This window comes from Hylobates moloch, unplaced genomic scaffold (genome assembly GCF_009828535.3).
Source record: "Hylobates moloch isolate HMO894 unplaced genomic scaffold, HMol_V3 SCAFFOLD_140, whole genome shotgun sequence".
Lineage (NCBI taxonomy): Eukaryota > Metazoa > Chordata > Mammalia > Primates > Hylobatidae > Hylobates > Hylobates moloch.
The window spans coordinates 26,581-44,880 of record NW_026652415.1 but is presented as its reverse complement, the minus strand read 5'-3'; the positions used below and the strand labels follow the sequence as shown (position 1 = coordinate 44,880).

The window sequence follows — 18,300 nt, the reverse complement described above, 5'->3', positions numbered from 1 at the left end:
ACAATCTACCATCAGAGAATACTACAAACACCTCTACGCAAATAAACTAGAAAATCTAGAAGAAATGGATAAATTCCTCGACAAATACACCCTCCCAAGACTAAACCAGGAAGAAGTTGAATCTCTGAATAGACCAATAACAGGTTCTGAAATTGTGGCAATAATCAATAGCTTACCAACCAAAAAGAGTCCAGGACCTGATGGATTCACAGCTGAATTCTACCAGAGGTACAAGGAGGAACTGGTACCATTCCTTCTGAAACTATTCCAATCGATAGAAAAAGAGGGAATCCTCCCTAACACATTTTATGAAGCCAGCATCGTCCTGATACCAAAGCCTGGCAGAGACATAACCAAAAAAGAGAATTTCAGACCAATATCCTTGATGAACATTGATGCAAAAATCCTCAATAAAATACTGGCAAACCGAATCCAGCAGCACATCAAAAAGCTTATCCACCATAATCAAGTGGGCTTCATCCCTGGGATGCAAGGCTGGTTCAACATATGCAAATCAATAAATGTAATCCAGCATATAAACAGAACCAAAGACAAAAACCACATGATTATCTCAATAGATGCAGAAAAGGCCTTTGACAAAATTCAACAACCCTTCATGCTAAAAACTCTCAATAAATTAGGTATTGATGGGATGTATCTCAAAATAATAAGAGCTATCTACGACAAACCCACAGCCAATATCATACTGAATGGGCAAAAACTGGAAACATTCCCTCTGAAAACTGGCACAAGACAGGGTTGCCCTCTCTCAGCGCTCCTATTCAACATAGTGCTGGAAGTTCTGGCCAGAGCAATCAGGCAGGAGAAGGAAATAAAGGGTATTCAATTGGGAAAAGAGGAAGTCAAATTGTCCCTGTTTGCAGATGACATGATTGTATATCTAGAAAAGCCCATTGTCTCAGCCCAAAATCTCCTTAAGCTGATTAGCAACTTCAGCAAAATCTCAGGATGCAAAATCAATGTACAAAAATCACAAGCATTCTTGTACACCAATCACAGACAAACAGAGAGCCAAATCATGAGTGAACTCCCATTCACAATTGCTTCAAAGAGAATCAAATACCTAGGAATCCAACTTACAAGGGATGTGAAGGACCTCTTCAAGGAGAACTACAAACCACTGCTCAATGAAATAAAAGAGGATACAAACAAACGGAAGAACATTCCATGCTCATGGGTTGGAAGAATCAATATCGTGAAAATGGCCATACTGCCCAAGGTAATTTGTAGATTCAGTGCCATCCCCATCAAGCTACCAATGGCTTTCTTCACAGAATTGGAAAAAACTACTTTAAAGTTCATATGGAACCAAAAAAGAGCCCACATCGCCAAGTCAATCCTAAGCCAAAAGAACAAAGCTGGAGGCATCATGCTACCTGACTTCAAACTATACTACAAGGCTACAGTAACCAAAACAGCATGGTACTGGTACCACAACAGAGACATAGATCAATGGAACAGAACAGAGCCCTCAGAAATGATGCTGTGTATCTACAACTATCTGATCTTTGACAAACCTGACAGAAAGAAGAAATGGGGAAAGGATTCCCTATTTAATAAATGGTGCTGGGAAAACTGGCTAGCCATATGTAGGAAGCTGAAACTGGATCCCTTCCTTACACCTTGTACAAACATTAATTCAAGATGGATTAAAGACTTAAATGTTAGACCTAAAACCATTAAAATCCTATAAGAAAACCGAGGCAATACCATTCAGGACATAGGCATGGGCAAGGACTTCATGTCTAAAACACCAAAAGCAATGGCAACAAAAGCCAAAATTGACAAATGGGATCTCATTAAACTAAAGAGCTTCTGCACAGCAAAAGAAACTACCATCAGAGTGAACAGGCAACCTACAGAATGGGAGAAAATTTTTGCAACCTACTCATCTGACAAAGGGCTAACATCCAGAATCTACAATGAACTCAAAGAAATTTACAAGAAAAAAACAAACAACCCCACCAAAAAGTGGGCAAAGGACATGAACAGACACTTCTCAAAAGAAGACATTTATGCAGCCAAAAAACACATGAAGAAATGCTCATCATCACTGGCCATCAGAGAAATGCAAATCAAAACCACAGTGAGATACCATCTCACACCAGTTAGAATGGCCATCATTAAAAAATCCGGAAACAACAGGTGCTGGAGAGGATGTGGAGAAATAGGAACACTTTTACACTGTTGGTGGGACTGTAAACTAGTTCAACCATTGTGGAAGTCAGTGTGGCGATTCCTCAGGGATCTCAAACTAGAAATACCATTTGACCCAGCCATCCCATTACTGGGTATATACCCAAAGGACTATAAATCATGCTGCTATAAAGACACATGCACACGTATGTTTATTGCAGCACTATTCACAATAGCAAATACCTGGAACCAACCCAAATGTCCAACAACGATAGACTGGATTAAGAAAATAAAACATCATTCTCAGTAAACTATCGCAAGGACAAAAAACCAAACACTGCATGTTCTCACTCATAGGTGGGAATTGAACAATGAGAACTCATGGACACAGGAAGGGGAACATCACACTCCGGGGACTGTTGTGGGGTTGGGGGAGGGGGGAGGGACAGCATTAGGAGATATACCTAATGCTAAATGACGAGTTAATGGGTGCAGGAAATCAACATGGCACATGGATACATATGTAACAAACCTGCACATTGTGCACATGTACCCTAAAACCTAAAGTATAATAATAAAAAAAAGAAATTTTTAGAGATTAAGTTTAGCATTTAATAACTAATTGCAGCTAATTATGTTTTGATCCACCCAATGCGAACTTGGAAAAAATATTCAAATAGAAAACCTAGTATGTAAAAGTTTAATCAAATCAATTAGGAAAGTCAACTCTTTATAAAACTACTGACAAGATGTAAAATCTACGGATAAGACATAAAGGTAAATATTGTCTTATGCACTGATGAAGTTAGGCCTTGAGGTAGATTCAAAATGAAAAGAATAAAACAAGTCTTCATAACAATCTCAGCCTTTAAAAATGAAAAAAATGCATTTTTCTTGTCCTCAATTTTACCTAGGGTTTACTCTCTGGTGGACACTTTGGGATACTCCAGTAAATAGCACATAGGCTCCCTCCTCAAGAAGCTCCCATTTTAATGGTTCCCTGATATTTTCCTCCAGTTCTCAGTAACATTTGATAGAAGTGACCACGTACATACTGAAATTCTCTCTTGGCTTTGGGCACAAGAAAATATTCCAGTTTCTTCATATGTCTCTGAGTTGTATGTTTTGTTTTACTCTAGAGGATTTCAACTTAATGGAGACATCATCTCATTGCATTTCTACATAGGCTGTAGGTTGGCTAATCTTGCTGAGGAGTGGTGTTATGTAAAATTAGATCTTATTTAAATCTATACCAATTTGACTCTAATGAAGATTCACAGAAGTAATGTGCATGAGGACAGGAATTGTGTGAAAATCAAAAAGAAAGGTTTATGTTTTATTTCCCAAAAAAGGAACTTTATGTAGGCAGTATGATTTCTACTACTAACTTAGACTGACCCAGGGCTATGTCAGACTTAACTCTAGAACAGTGGACACTGCCTCCACCCAAGACCACCCAAGAAGAGTTCCCTTCCTCACTTCTATTTTCTCAGTCATCTGCACCATCTTCAAGGTTTGAGTTTTCAGAATTATCTTAAGCCTCCATTTTCCTTTTTCTTTTTCCAACTTCTCTGTAATCACAAGACTGCAAATTCTGAGGGTATTTCCAGAATTGAGAACTAGATGTAGGATTCTTTCCTATTAAATGTTTATTGGTGAGTGGTGTTCTAGGTTCACTAACTGAGTTAGACCTGAATATCTGAATCTCCATTAGGAAATACTTGCCACAAAATACTAGATTTCTATACAGTGGCTCTGATGGTGATGGATATTCATATGAAGAGTTTGGATAAAATTATTTCAATGAATTTTACAATGAAAAAAGTATATATAAAAACATAAATGTGTTAAATTATATGCATATAAATATGTACATACATAGGCTTTAAAATGTATTAAATGATATAAATAAATATTTACTGCTTCAAATATGCTACCTCCAGAATACATAACCAGAGTCTACAATTTTTGGATATTCTCTTTAGAATAAAGAGATAATGAATTACCTTACATAAGCTTTCTATTTAGGCATTTGTGGTTATAGGTACTCAATAAACATTGGATGACTAGTGATCTCTGTTAGATATTTTATTGTATTCAAACATTTCCAGATATTTTATTCAATTTTATAATATTGTAACAGGAATAAAATAATTACTGCATTGACTACAAATCCAATTCATAAAACTCTTTATGTTTTGTTACCATGTAGGGATTGATGTAGCTGATTATAGGTCTAAGTAAGTTCTTTCTCATTTATCAAGTTCTCTAGAGAAAACATCACAGGCACATTTTAGAATTAAGGGAGGCTTTAAAAGTTAACTGTATAACTTTTATTTTTTTTTTACATTTTATTTTAAATTTTGGGGGTACGTAGTATGTGCATGAGATATTTTGATACAGACATGCAGTGCATAATAATCTCATCACGGAAGATAGGGTATTAATCCCCTTATCCTTTGTGTTACAAATAATCTATGTATACTATCATTATTTTAAAATGAAAAATTAAATTATTATTGACTAGAGTCACTCTGTTATGCTATCCAATATTACACTTTATTCATTAATTACAATGATTTTTCATATCCATTAATTATCCCCACTTCCCCCTCACCCCCTGACTACCCTTCCCAGCCTGTGGTAACTATCCTTTGATTCTCTATCTCCATATCTTCAATTGTTTTGATTTTTAGATCCCACAAATAATTGAGAACATCTGACTTTGGTCTTTCTGTGCTTGGCTTATTTCACTTAATATAATTGCCTCCAGGTCAATACATGTTCTTGCAATTGACTGAATCTTTTTCTTTTTGATGGCTGAATAGTACTCCATTGTGTATTTGTATGACATTTTCTTTATTCATCTTTTGATGGACCTACGGTGGCTTCAAATCTTGGCTATTGTGAACAAACCTGCACAAATGTGGGAGTGAAGATATCTCTTCAAAATATTGATTTCCTTTCTTTTGGCTACATACCCAGCAAGGGGATTGCTGGATTTTGAGGTAGCTCTGTTTTTAGTTCTCTGAGGAAACTCCAAACTTTTCTCTGGAATGGTTGTACTAATTTACATTACCACCACAGTGTGCAAAGCCTCCCTTTTCTCTATATCCTCAGCAGCATTTGTTACTGCCTGTCTTTTGGATAAATGTCATTTTAACTGGGATGAGATGATATCTCTTTATACTTTTGATTTGCATTTATCTGATGATCAATGATGTTAAGTATATTTTCATGTGGCCATTTGCCATTTCTATGTTTTCTTTTGATAAATGCCTATTCAAATATTTTGCCCATTAAAAAATGAAATGAGATAAATAGAAAAATACAAAAATGAAAAAATAAAAAATGGTGTGAGTTGACTGAAGGTAAAAAAAGAAACAAAATAAAAATAAAAATTTTAAAAAGAAGCAAATATTATGCCCATTTTAAAATTGGATTTTTAGATATTTTTCTACAGAGTTGTTTGAGCGCCTTATATATTCTGGTTATTAACCCTTGACAGATGGGTGGTATGCAAACATTTTGTCCCATTATAGGATTTGTCTATTTTCTTTGTTGATTGTTTCCTTTCCTGTGCAGAAGCCATGTATTCATTTATGCTTTAATTGCCTGTTCTTGTGGGATATTATTCAAGAAATCTTTGCCCAGACCTGTGTCATTCAGAGTTTCCTTGAAGTTTTCTTGTAGTAGTTTCATAGTTTGAGGATATGGCTTTAAGCCTTTATTATATTTTGATTTTATTTTTGTATATGGTGGGCGACAGATGTCTAGTTTCATTCTTCTGCATATGGATATGCAGTTTTCCCAGTACCATTTATTGACAATACTGTCCTTTCCCCAGTGTATGTTCCTGGCACCTTTGTTGAAAATGAGTTCGTTGTAGGTGTGTGCATTTGATTTTGGTTTCTGTATTCCGTTCTATTGGTCAATGTGTATGTTTTTAGACCAGTAACATGCTGTTTTCGTTACTATGGCTCTGTAGTATAATTTGAAATCAGGTAAAGTGATTCCTCCAGTTTTGTTTTTTTTTGTTTAAGATAGCTTTGGCTATTCTGGGTCTTTTGTGGTTCCATATAAATATAAGGATTGTGTTTCTCTTTCTGTGTGGAATATCATTTGTATTTTGACAGAAATTGCATTGAATCTGTAAATTGCTTTGGGTAGCATAGACATCTTAATAATACTGATAATTCCAATTCATGAACATGGACTATCTCTCCATTTTTTGGTGTCCTCTTCAACATATTTCATCAGTGATTTATGGTTTTCTTTATAGAGATCTTTTACTTCTTTGGTTAAGTTAATTCCTTGGTACTTAATTTTATTTGTGGCTATTGTAAATGGGACTCCTGTTTTAAAATTTCTTGTTTTAGTTTTTTCACTGTTGGCATATAGAAATGCTATTGAATTTTGTATGTTGATATTGTACCCTGCAACTTTACTGAATTTATTTATTATTTCTAATAGGTTTTTTTGTGGAGTCTTTAGGTTTTTCTAAATATAAGATCATATAATTTGTAAACAAGGATAATTTGACCTTTTTATTCTAATTTGTATGCTCATTGTTTTTTATCTTGTCTAATTGCTCTAGCTGGGACTTCCTGTACTATGTTCAATGACAGTGATGAAAGTGGGCATCCTTGCTGTGTTGCAGATTTTACAGGAAAGGCTTTTAGTTTTTCCCCATTCAGTACGATACTAGCTGTGGGTCTGTCATATATGGATTTTATTCTTTTGAGGTATATTCCTTCTATATCCAGTTTTTTGAGAGTATTTTATCTTAAAATGATGTTAAATTTTATCAAATACTTTTTCACTATTGGTTGAAATTATCATATCATTTTTGTCCTTTATTCTGTTGATGATGTGTTCTACTTGATTGGTTGTATTATGTACATTGCATACATTAAACCATTCTTGCCTCACGGGGATAAATCTTACCTGGTCATGATTAATGATCATTTTACTGTATTGCTGAATTTGGTTTGCTAATATTTTGTTGAGGATTTCTGCATCAATATTCATCAGGGATATTGGACTGTAGCATTCCTTTTTTATGTTTCTTTGGTTTTGGCATTAGGGTAATAGTGGCCTCATATAATGATTTTGGGAGCATTCCCTCCTCCTCTATTTTATAAAATAGTTTGAGTAGGGTTGGTATTAGTTCTTCTTTAAATATTTGGTAGAATTCAGCAGTAAAGCCATTTGGTCCTGGGCTTTTCTTTATTGGGTGACTCTTTCTTACGGTTGTGATCTTGTTATTTGTTATTGGTCTGTTCAGGTTTTGGATTTCTTCCTGTTACAGTCTTGGTCAGTTGTATGTGTCTAGGACTTTGTTCATTTCTTCTAGATTTTCCAATTTATTGGTCATAGTAGCTACTTGGGATCATTTGAATTTCTGCAGTATCAGTTGTAATGCCTTCTTTATCACCTCTGATTTTATTTATTGTATCTTCTTCCTTTTTATCTTAGTCTGGCTAAAGGTTTGTCAACTTTATCTTGTCAAAAAAGCAACCTTTGTTTTATTGATTTATTTATTTCAATTTCATGTATTTCTGCTCTGATGTTGACCATTTCTTTCCTTCGATTACTTTGGTATTTCGCTTGCTCTTGCTTTTCTCCTTCCTTAAGATGGAACAGTAGGTTGTTAGTGTGAAGATTTTCTTCTTTTTGAAGTATGTACTTACATCTATAAACTACCCTCTTAGTACTGCTTGTGGTATAGTTGATAGGTTTTGATGTGTTGTGTTTCCAATATCATTTATCTCAATAATTTTTTCAGTTTCCTTAATTTATTCATTGAACCACTGGTCATTCAGGAGCACATTTTAAAGCTTTCACATATTTGTATAGTTTCCAAATACCTCTTCTTATTAATTTCTTGTTTTATTCCATTGTAGTCAGAAGATCCTTGATATAATTTTAAATTTTGAATGTTTTAAGACTTGTTTTGTGACCTAACATATGGTCTGTCCTTCAGAATGATCCAGGTGCTGAGGAAAACAATAGGTATTCCATAGCCATTAGATGAAAACTTTTGGAAATATCTATTAGATCCACTAGTTCTATAGTGCAGATGAAGTCTGATGTTTCTTCATTTTCTGTTTGGAATATCTGTGAAATGCTGAAAGTGGGGTTGAACTCTCTAGCTATTATTATCTATTGGCCTATCTCACTCTTCTAATATTTGCTTTATATATCTGGGTGTTACAGTGTTTAGTGCAAATATATCTACAATTGTTATATCCTCTTGCTTAATTGACCCTTTTATCATTATATAATGACCTTCTTTGTCTCTTCTTATAGTTTTTGTATTGAAATCTACTTTTTTTGATACAAGTATGGCTACTCCTGCTTTTATTTTTTATTTCCATTGGCATGGGATATCTTTTTCCATCCGTGTATGTTCAGTCTGTGTGCATCTTGATAGGTGAAGTGTGTTTCTTGTGGCAACAGATCATGAGAACTTTTTTCATCCATTCAACCACTCTGTATATTTTGATTTAATACTTTAGTCCATTTACATTCAATGCTATTATTGATAAGTAAGGATTTACTTCTGCCTTTTTAAAATTTCTTTTCTCATTGTTTTCTCTTCTTTCTTTTCTTCCTGTTTAACTTTAATGAGATGATTTTCTCTGGTAATGTGATTTTGCTTCTTGCTTTTTATTTTCTGTGTATCTGTCATATGTTTTGTGGTTTGCAGTTACCATGAGGCTTGCGAGTAGTATCTTATAACCCCTTATTTTAAGCTGATAACAACTTAACGCAGTTTGCATAAACAAGCAAACAAAAAAGAAACAAGTGAAAAGAAAACTAATAAAGACTCTACACCTTAACTTCAACCCTTTGCTTTTTAAATTTTGTTGTTTCTATTTATATCATATTGTACTCTATGGCTTTGTAGTTATTATTTTTGATTGGTCGATTATTTAGTCGTTCTATTTAAGATAAGAGTAGTTTACACACCACAGTTACAGTGTTGTAATAATCTGTGGGGTTTTTTGTGTACTTACCATTGCCTTTGAGTTTTGTACCTTCAGATAATTACTTATGGCTTATTATTGTCCATTTCCTTCTGTTTGAAGTATTCCTGTTGGCATGTCTTGTGTTGATGAAATCTCTCAACTACTGTTAGGGGTCTAGTAAAGTCTTTGTTACTTTTTCGTATTTGAAGGATAGTTTTACTAGATATTCTATTTTAGTGTAAAAGTGTTTTTTGTTTTGTTTTTTTCTTCAGCACTTTAAATATGTCATACTACTCTCTCCTGGCCTGTAATGTTTCCACTAAAAAGCCTACTGCCAGACATATTGGAGGTCCATTATATGTTATTTATTTCTTTTCTCTTACTGCCTTTAGGATCATTTCTTAAAATTTTTTATCTTTGCGAGATTGGTTATTTAATGTGTTGAGGCAGCCTGCTTTGGGAGTTTTATTATTAAATGCCTTGAGGTAGTCTTCTGTGGGTTAACTCTACTTGATGTTCTAAAATTCATTCAGATATTGGATATTTGGATATTGATTTGGGATATTGATATATTTTTCTAGGTTTGGGAAGTTCTCTGCTATTATCTTTTGAATAAACTCTTTTCCCCCAGCTCTTTCTCTACCTCCTCTGTAAGGCCAGTAACTCTTAGGTTTGCCCTTTTGGGGCCATCCTCTAGATCATGTAGGTGTGCTTCATTGTTTTTATTCTTTCTTTTTTTGTGTCCTCTATCTATTTTTAAATAGCCTGTCTTCAAGCTCACTTTTTCTTCTGCTTAATCAATTCTGCTACTAAAAGACTGATCCATTCTTTAGTATGCCTATTGCATTTTTCAACTCCAGAATTCCTACTTGATTTTTTTAAAATTATTTTAATCTCTTTGTTAAACTTATCTGATAGAATTCTGAATTCCTTCTCCACGTTATGTTGAATTTCTTTGAGTTTCCTCAACACAGCTATTTTGAATTCTCTCTCTGAAAGGTCACATATCTCTGTTTTTCCAGGAATGGTCCTTGGTGCCTTATTTAGTTTATTTGGTGAGCTCATGTTTTCCTGTATCAACTTGATTCTTGGAAATGTGTATCTGTACATGGGCATTGAAGAGTTACAATTAGCAGGTGGCAAAGTCAGCCAGGCCTATATCTGTCCTTTATGGCTTAGAGTTCCCCCAGACCCCAGGTGGGTCCAGAGGTGCTGTTCAGAGCAAGGGACTAGAGTTTAAAAAAAACTAGAATTCCACCTGGCGTTATACTGTACAGTGGCTGAGCTGGCACTCAAATCATAGGAAACTTTCTTTTCACTCTTCTGTCCCCTTTCCAAAGGCAGAGAAGCTTCACCCAGGAGCCATTGCCACCTCTGGCTAATTATATAACTTTTAAATTTGAAAAGTAAAATCTAGCATATATACAAATGTGACTTGAAATATTTAATTGATGGTCAATGCAAATCATATATAGAACATGTATATTATAATTTGAGTTTTTCTTTTTTAATTGTAGTGCTCAAGGAGGATGTATTTCACATGTCCTGCCAGAATTTTTGCTTGAACCAGAAGATTATAAGAGGTGGATTGAAATTATGGTAAGAAAATATAATTTCTTGGAACAAACCACACAGTTATTATTGTATGTACTGGTATTTGGCTTATGTTAGAATATTCTATGTCAGAGTCCTTGAGTTTTATATACAAAATACTACTAGGATAATAATTTTTGGATAACCCATATGTTTTTGTACATTTGTCAAAAAATCTCTATGGAGTTCCTATGCAAAAATGATTACATGACTTTCTTAAATGTATAAATAATTACTACTTTGGAGAATTTATAAATGAAGACTAAGGTGGGGTTATGTAAATTTTATTCTTAAACTTTTAGAATATATATTTTCCAAATAAAATACTGGTTTTATTTCACCACCATGTGCCACTTTTCTTTTTCATTTTCAGGGCAAAATAGAAATGAAACAAGAAATATATAGTTTTGTCATAATACATAGTTTACTTTCTGGTAACCTATTGAGAGGGGAGTGGTCTTTGAGGAGTCTGCAGGCTTTGAGGCAACTATGGTTGTAGGACTCTCACTGTGCTTGGCATGTGACATGAGTAGAGAACCAGGTGCCTGCCTGTTCTTTGGCAGTATGCTGTGGTCCTGTTGCCTTATCCAAAGGGTGTGATTCTTTCTTGGCTCAGCAATCAGAAGAACTTCGTATCTTGTTTGGCCACCTATTCTACAGAGTGATCTAGTAGGTGCATTGAATGAATAAATCTACGATCTAAATAAGCGACTGCATGCTCCTTAAAGTTACCTGTGTTGATACCTTCTATTATTGGCACATGGCAAATTAGAGCTCTTGATTAAAGTATAGAAAAGGCATCCACTTGTTTTGAAAAAAAAAAAAAAAAACTCATATGCTAAATTTGCCTTAAATTTTAATTAATGTTGTACTATTTTATTTCTTAAAGTCTTCCACTAATACGATGCCTGTGAGTTCCTGTACACCTAAGAAAAAATGTTCTATTGTTATAGAAATGTCTAAATTTGAAGCCTGGAGTAAACGGGCATGGACAGATGTATTTCTACAGATATACAAGGTAACATTTCCGCTATTGTTTGCTGCTTCTCTGTTGATTAATATAAATCATATATTAATTAAAGTATAGACAATGCTGCTATGAAAGATTCAAAAACACAGTGCCTTAAATGAGAGATTTTTTTTTTTTTTATTGCTTTCTCATGGAACTGCTGAGATGTGAGAGGGTCAAAGCTTCTGGAGTATCTCTTTCCTCCTCAGTACTAGGCTTTCATGTAAGGGTCTGATTTCTCTGAAGAAAGAATTGCAGGTAAAGGAGTACTGGAGGCAAGGAGTTACCTTTTAAGGATGTGACCTGAAAAATATGTCTTTTTCATTTCAGATTTCATTAGGCAGAATTCAGTCATACAGTCACATCTAGCTGCAAAAAAAGTTGAGAAATACACTCTCTAGAATGAGTAGCTACAGGAATATTCTAGTACTAAAAAGGAGAATTAAAGAATGAGTACTGGTGAAAATTATTGTCTCCACATCTAATAAACAGTAGTCTCTTGCTATAAAACTATATTCACTAAGATTCATACAGCTATAGGCAAAAGCAGGTTTTTATGAGATTCTCAAACTTACTTCCTGCCAAATTGCATTTGTGGGTAGATTAACATAGCATAAATTATACCTCTATACTCTATACCCTTATTGCATAAACAAGTCCTGGTTTCAGCCCTTGAATAATTCCCTAGGTTTTCTTTTTTTTTGAGATGGGGTCTCGCTCTTTGCCCCAGCCCGGAGTGCAGTGGCACAATCTCGGCTCACTGCAAGCTCCGCCTCCCGGGTTCACGCCATTCTCCTGCCTCAGCCCCCCAAGTAGCTGGGAGTACAGGTGCCTGCCACTGCGCCCAGCTAATTTTTCGTATTTTTAGTAGAGACGGGGTTTCACCGTGTTAACCGGGATGGTCTCGATCTCCTGACCTCGTGATCCGCCCGCCTTGGCCTCCCAAAGTGCTGGGATTACAGGCGTGAGCCACCGCGCCCGACCAATTCCCTAGGTTTTCAAATATAGCACTATAGGTCTTGTCCACTAGGACCAATGGAGGCTTTTGTTCTGTCTTCACACTTTGCAACCCCAGACAGGTGAGCTGTAGGACTGAGAGTTAGAACAAGGGAGGAATTGAATAGAATCAGGAATTAGCGACTCAAAGGAAAGGGCAAAATTGAGAGCTGAATAATGAGTAGTATGTGTAAGACTCTGTCAATATTTTAATATTAAATCCTCACAACTGAAATCCTCAATTTAGCCATGAAGAAACTGAGGCTCACAGGCACACATTCTTTCTTTCAAGATCACATGAATTTGACCATATGCAACAATTTGATGCAGGTAATGCTTATTTCTTCCTTGTTGTTCTCTACTGGGGCCCAGGAGTCCAGGGCCCTCATGCTGCCCCCTGGCAGTCTGAAGTCTCCTTTGGAGTCAGCCACCCAGATCACCTTCTGGAGAGTTCCTTCTTCTGCATGATTCCTGACTTGCTCCTCCTGTCCTCCTCTTTTTCACCATCAACCTGAACTATCTTTCTTGCTGAATGTAAGAAGAGAATTCTTGTGTGAAAATTCATTTCATTGGTGACTGGTTGTTAATGCTGGAAATATGATCCTTTGCACTGTTAGTCATATAGGGCCTACTCTGCTTCACCAGAAGCATGGTCTTGGGTTTGGTTTGATAATCAAAACTGTGAAATACAGTAGATTTTACATGGCAACATGTTAACTTAGTTTTAAGGAAGTACAAAAGATAGTTATAACACAGAATGCACACCAACACCGAAGCCAAGAGCTGTGACTCAAAGCATAGCTTCCAGTGTCCCACTCACTTGTCACTCACGTCAGAAGTGGTTACAAGAAGTGGAATATGGTGGGCAAGGGCCATTTCAATACAGGAAAGCCTTCAAGTCTGAGAAATCTTTTCAGTTTTCTAGTCATGCAGCACCCTCAGAGTAATGAGCAATTTCTCATTACTCAGTACAAAACACTGACAGTGAGGTATGAATGCTTCATCTGGTACACTATCCTCATCTGGATTCTCAAGTAACGGGGATGTCCTATAAATGTATTGCTATACATTTCTTTAGTTAAGGGGGTTTAAGGAGACTCCAAATAAGTGTTAAATCATCAGGCATCTCTAAATCTAAAGGAAAGATCATACATAAACTGGCAATTGATTCTTTTCTTTGGGTCAACATAAGCTTAGTCAAGATGATTCTTCAGAACAAATCCAAATATCTCATTAGTCTCAAAAATCCAGAGATTTTTATGGACAAGTAAAAATGAAAATTATGTTTTCTAAGCCAATTGGTTAAAAGAACACATAATTTAAAAAGTTGTCATTAATAAACAATAAGCCAAATATAATAGCAAAGTTCATGTGAACCTGAAAGTGCATATGATGGGGGGGGATAGCACTCAATATATGCAAATGTATACTATTAGTAGTAGTTTTGTCATTGTTGTTTTGAAGTCTTCTAAATGTCCCATAGTGACATACTGGAATAGCACAGGACTATGTTCTATTTTGTGGCCAATGTATTGACTTTAAAGGGTGCTATTACAGTTCTTGAATCAAATCTTTAACAAAAATGAAAGATAATTCAAAACAATGTTTTCTGGGGGCATGAAAGAAATTCCTGAGTGTGGATCACGAAATATCATTTACCCAAATTTCATCTTAGCTGGCACGGCTCACAGCACATTCTTGCCTCTGTAATTCTGACTCCGTTCCTTCAACTCATGCTTGGTGTGGTTTGCATGTTAACGGATAAATAGTAACACTTATTGCCCCAGGTGTATTTGGATTTGCAAGTGATGGAGTCTTGTACTTTGTGTACATTTTAATTCTTCACTTTATTTTTCTAGCAATTTATTTTCAGAGTATTTTACAAAACTATCATTCTGTGGTAAAGAGAAAATTAATAAGTTTTTTTTACCACCGACAATTTCAGAAACACTGCTGTAGAATTAAGCACTCAGTGTAATGGCTCTTCCAATACTAAAGGTTACAACCATGCTCCATGTGGGTCCATCATTAAATCTGTATTCTTAGTCAAGGGTCACTTGGAGATCTTGTCTTATTTGCAGAGTAGAAGTGACAGATGACAGATGAATCCTGAGCCAGTTCAGGTCGTTAGTCCCAGACATATACCTCATCAGCTGTACTCAAGTAATTTATCATTTGGTATTTCCCAGAAATAAACAGATATTGATGGGGGTCCTTTTCAAAGGCTTTAAATTGCATTTTTATAATACGTGAGATTTGAAATGTAGGACTTCTAGACCACAAAACTGCCAGAATGAAAGAAGGCAGTTCCATTAAACTTCTATACAAAATGCTAAAATGATGCAATTCACACATGCTAGATAAATAGCTAACATTCAGAAATGGATTTTTTTAATCGAATTTTAAAGTACTTCTTATAGTGGCAAACAAAAGAACAGTTTTGGATGCTCACAGGTATTTTAACAATTTGTATACTGTAGTTATTTGAAACACTGCATGGCATAAATATGCACTACTTAGAAAAAGAGCACTTTTTTCAGTTACTATTAACATGTACTTGACTGTAAGAGTACTTGTCTTAGGTTAGATTGCCCTAAAAGCAGACGCTGAGACAAGTATTTGAGCGCAAATCGTTTATTTCAGAAGTTCTCCCAAGAAGCATCAGTAGTAGAGTAGGGAATTAAAGTAGATAATATAATGAAGTCAGTAACAGTTGTGGTTTCAATCAGGTTTCACTGTGGGCAACTGAAGCTCAGTGCCACTGGGGACCAATAGGATACATTTTAGAACGTGTCTCAGACTTACCTCAACTGACTGGTTAGGAATCTGGAGTAATTAACTACCACTTCCCTGACCGTCTTTGGTAAGGGGCCGTTGCTGGGGTCATTATCTTCTGGCGCTCCTACCTTGCCCTCTGTGAGCTCAGTGTGCTCTCATATGCCAGAAAAAAAAAAATCTCTCAAGCAGAGACTTACAGGTTTTCACAATAAGCAAGCTTCAGAATGTAAAGGTGGAACTAAGGAGATATGAGCAGGGTATCAAGAGTATCTTTATAGCACATATGACTCAAATTGTTGTACTCATACCCATACCATTGGAAAACCTTCTATTAAAGGTTTAGGATAAATCCAGGAGCTGAGCTTACACTGTGTACTCTAATGTGAACCAATGCTCCATTCAGAAACTCTTGAGATGTATATAGTGAGGTAGCAGATCACAAGCTGTTCATCTCATCTAGAACTTGTAGACAATGGTTAGTAGAGTGTTACTTTGAGTAGCTCTGTACTATAGTGCTTTACTGACAGACACAGAGTTCTTTACTTCATCTTAATATTGCTAAAATTATTTTTAAATCCAGTTGCATTGCTACCTAATAAAACATGTGGTGTACATGTAGTGAATGGTGATATGATGTGAATATACCACACTTTGAGTTATAGGGTAACAATATGTCAAATAACAAATTTTGTACACTTTTATCATCTTAAAACAGACCTCTTAAATAAATGTAAGAAAATAATTTTTGACTTGATAACTTATTTACTTTTACTTTGGCTTATTTTTCTAAGCTGCATGAGCTGGTAAGGAAATAAGAAAGGCATCTTACCTCTTTGTGTTTTAAATGAATTTACGTCCTAACAGAAATGTTCTTAAATGCAGTTATGTTTTAAATGTACAATAAGCTTCTTGTAAATTATACAGTGTAGTTCCTTAAAGACTAAATACCACAGAAGCAAAAAGTTGTCAAGTTAAAATGAGCATTATTGGGACACATCTGTTCTACTCTTTTACTTCTGATTGAATCCATTAACCAGAAAATACTAGTGCCCTCTTTTATCTTCTGTCATGTTTTTTAAAATTTTCTCTTCAAATATTAATGTGCTGTTTTTCCATTTGCATCTAATAAAAGTTATCTCTCCCAATTTCAGGTTTTGGTTCTATCCCGTGTAGTACCATACTGCAGCAATAATATGCCCCCCATATGTGTCCAAAATACACCAAAAGTCAACCCTTCTTTTGCATCCAGCAACATATATTCTGATTCTGAAAGAATTTTGCTTAGTTGGATGAACATAAATTACGAGAATACTCGACATGTGATATGGAAAAACTGTCACAAAGGTGAGAAGTGATTTTTTTCTTTAAACAAGTTATTGCAAATTGTAGTGTGATGACGGAGAAGGAGCCATGGATACACAATCCACTCAGAATCCGTGGATTCTAGACCCCTCTCCAACATTTACTTTCTGTTCTACAAAAATGATGCCTCCTTAACATCTTCAAGATATGTTTCCTCACATATAAAATGGAAATAATAAAAGGTGCTTCTTTAACTTATTTTGAAGAATAACTGATTTTAAAAGCATATGGAGGAACTCTAGAAATGAAAGCATTAATCATTGCTGACATTTTCAACTGTATAGAGTATAAATATATAGGTGACACTGCTCAAACTTAGTATATAACTAGTTGAGATCAAGTAAAATCTCCTAGAAAACATCTCGCATGTCATATGAGGAACATGTTGGAAATCACTAAGAGTAATAATGCTGCATGAATTCTTTGGGGGTAGGTCATATTAGGTATTTCACAATGAAATAAGAAAGTCATTTCACATCCTTGTGTTTTAGATGAATTTACTTTCTAACAGAACTGTCCTTAAAATGCAGTTTTTTTTTAACCCAGTCATAAGCCTCTTGTAAATTATACAGTGTGGTGCTGAGACATGTTGGTGTTCACAGATAGTACTAAGGACAGTGCGCACGGTCATTGTTCCTTTAGCTTTAATTCAACTCCTTTCTTCCAAGTACATACAAACCTGTTGTGTTCAGAGTAGACTGTTTTTTAACATGAAATAACTTTTTAATATCCAATATGCAGAATTTAATTCAAACTTTACAAGTAAGGGGAAGATTAAGAGTTCAGTTTAAAAATGAGACTTTGAATTATGATTGCCCTTAAATTGAAGGTGTTATTTTAGAAAACATTCAAGAAAACACCAAGATTGAAAGAGATATATTGATATGTTGGTATTTGAGAACAGCAAACAGAATACTTTATTACCTTCTAATTGACATGCTGAAAATATTAAAATTTATATCTTATAAAAATGTATTTATCCCATTAAAATACAAAACAAAGTACAAATAAATAATGCTAAGGTGAACTTCACAAAAACACATAAAAATTAGTTTGATTATTGTAGAGTAACACTTTGACCAGGGTGTCATAAAATATGTGCATATATTAAAAATTAATGTGTTAATTTGTTATAAAAGTGTTATGGTTCTAATTTTACCAACACAGTGGCCTATGCCAGTTAATTTCAAAGATTTTGCTGCAATTTTTTCCAAATAATATATTATAGACATTTACCTCTTTGCTGTTTTTTAGCGAACTGTGTCCAATGCCTTTACAAAGCCTTTGTGCTTCCTGTTCCCTTTGACTAGACTATTATTTTACCAGATATCTTCATGGTTCCCTTTCTCATTTCATTCAAGTCATTGATTAAATGTCACCTTATCTGAGAAGGTTTATCAGTATCTTCTCTAAAACAGGATATCCTTCAGT

At 35.0% G+C, this 18,300-nt stretch overlaps 1 protein-coding gene across 1 annotated transcript in view; it reads left to right on the top strand.

The window, feature by feature from the left end:
- Window positions 1–16,851, top strand: part of LOC116464039 (cilia- and flagella-associated protein 47-like) — a gene marked incomplete at its 3' end in the record, with an annotated part of 36,784 nt that extends 19,933 nt beyond the window's left edge. The window contains exons 5-7 of the mRNA XM_032147303.2: window positions 10,649–10,730; window positions 11,614–11,742; window positions 16,659–16,851. Of these exons, the coding sequence (XP_032003194.2) occupies window positions 10,649–10,730; window positions 11,614–11,742; window positions 16,659–16,851 (404 nt within the window). The remainder of the gene's footprint in view (window positions 1–10,648; window positions 10,731–11,613; window positions 11,743–16,658) is intronic.
- Between the last annotated feature and the right edge of the window lie 1,449 nt (window positions 16,852–18,300).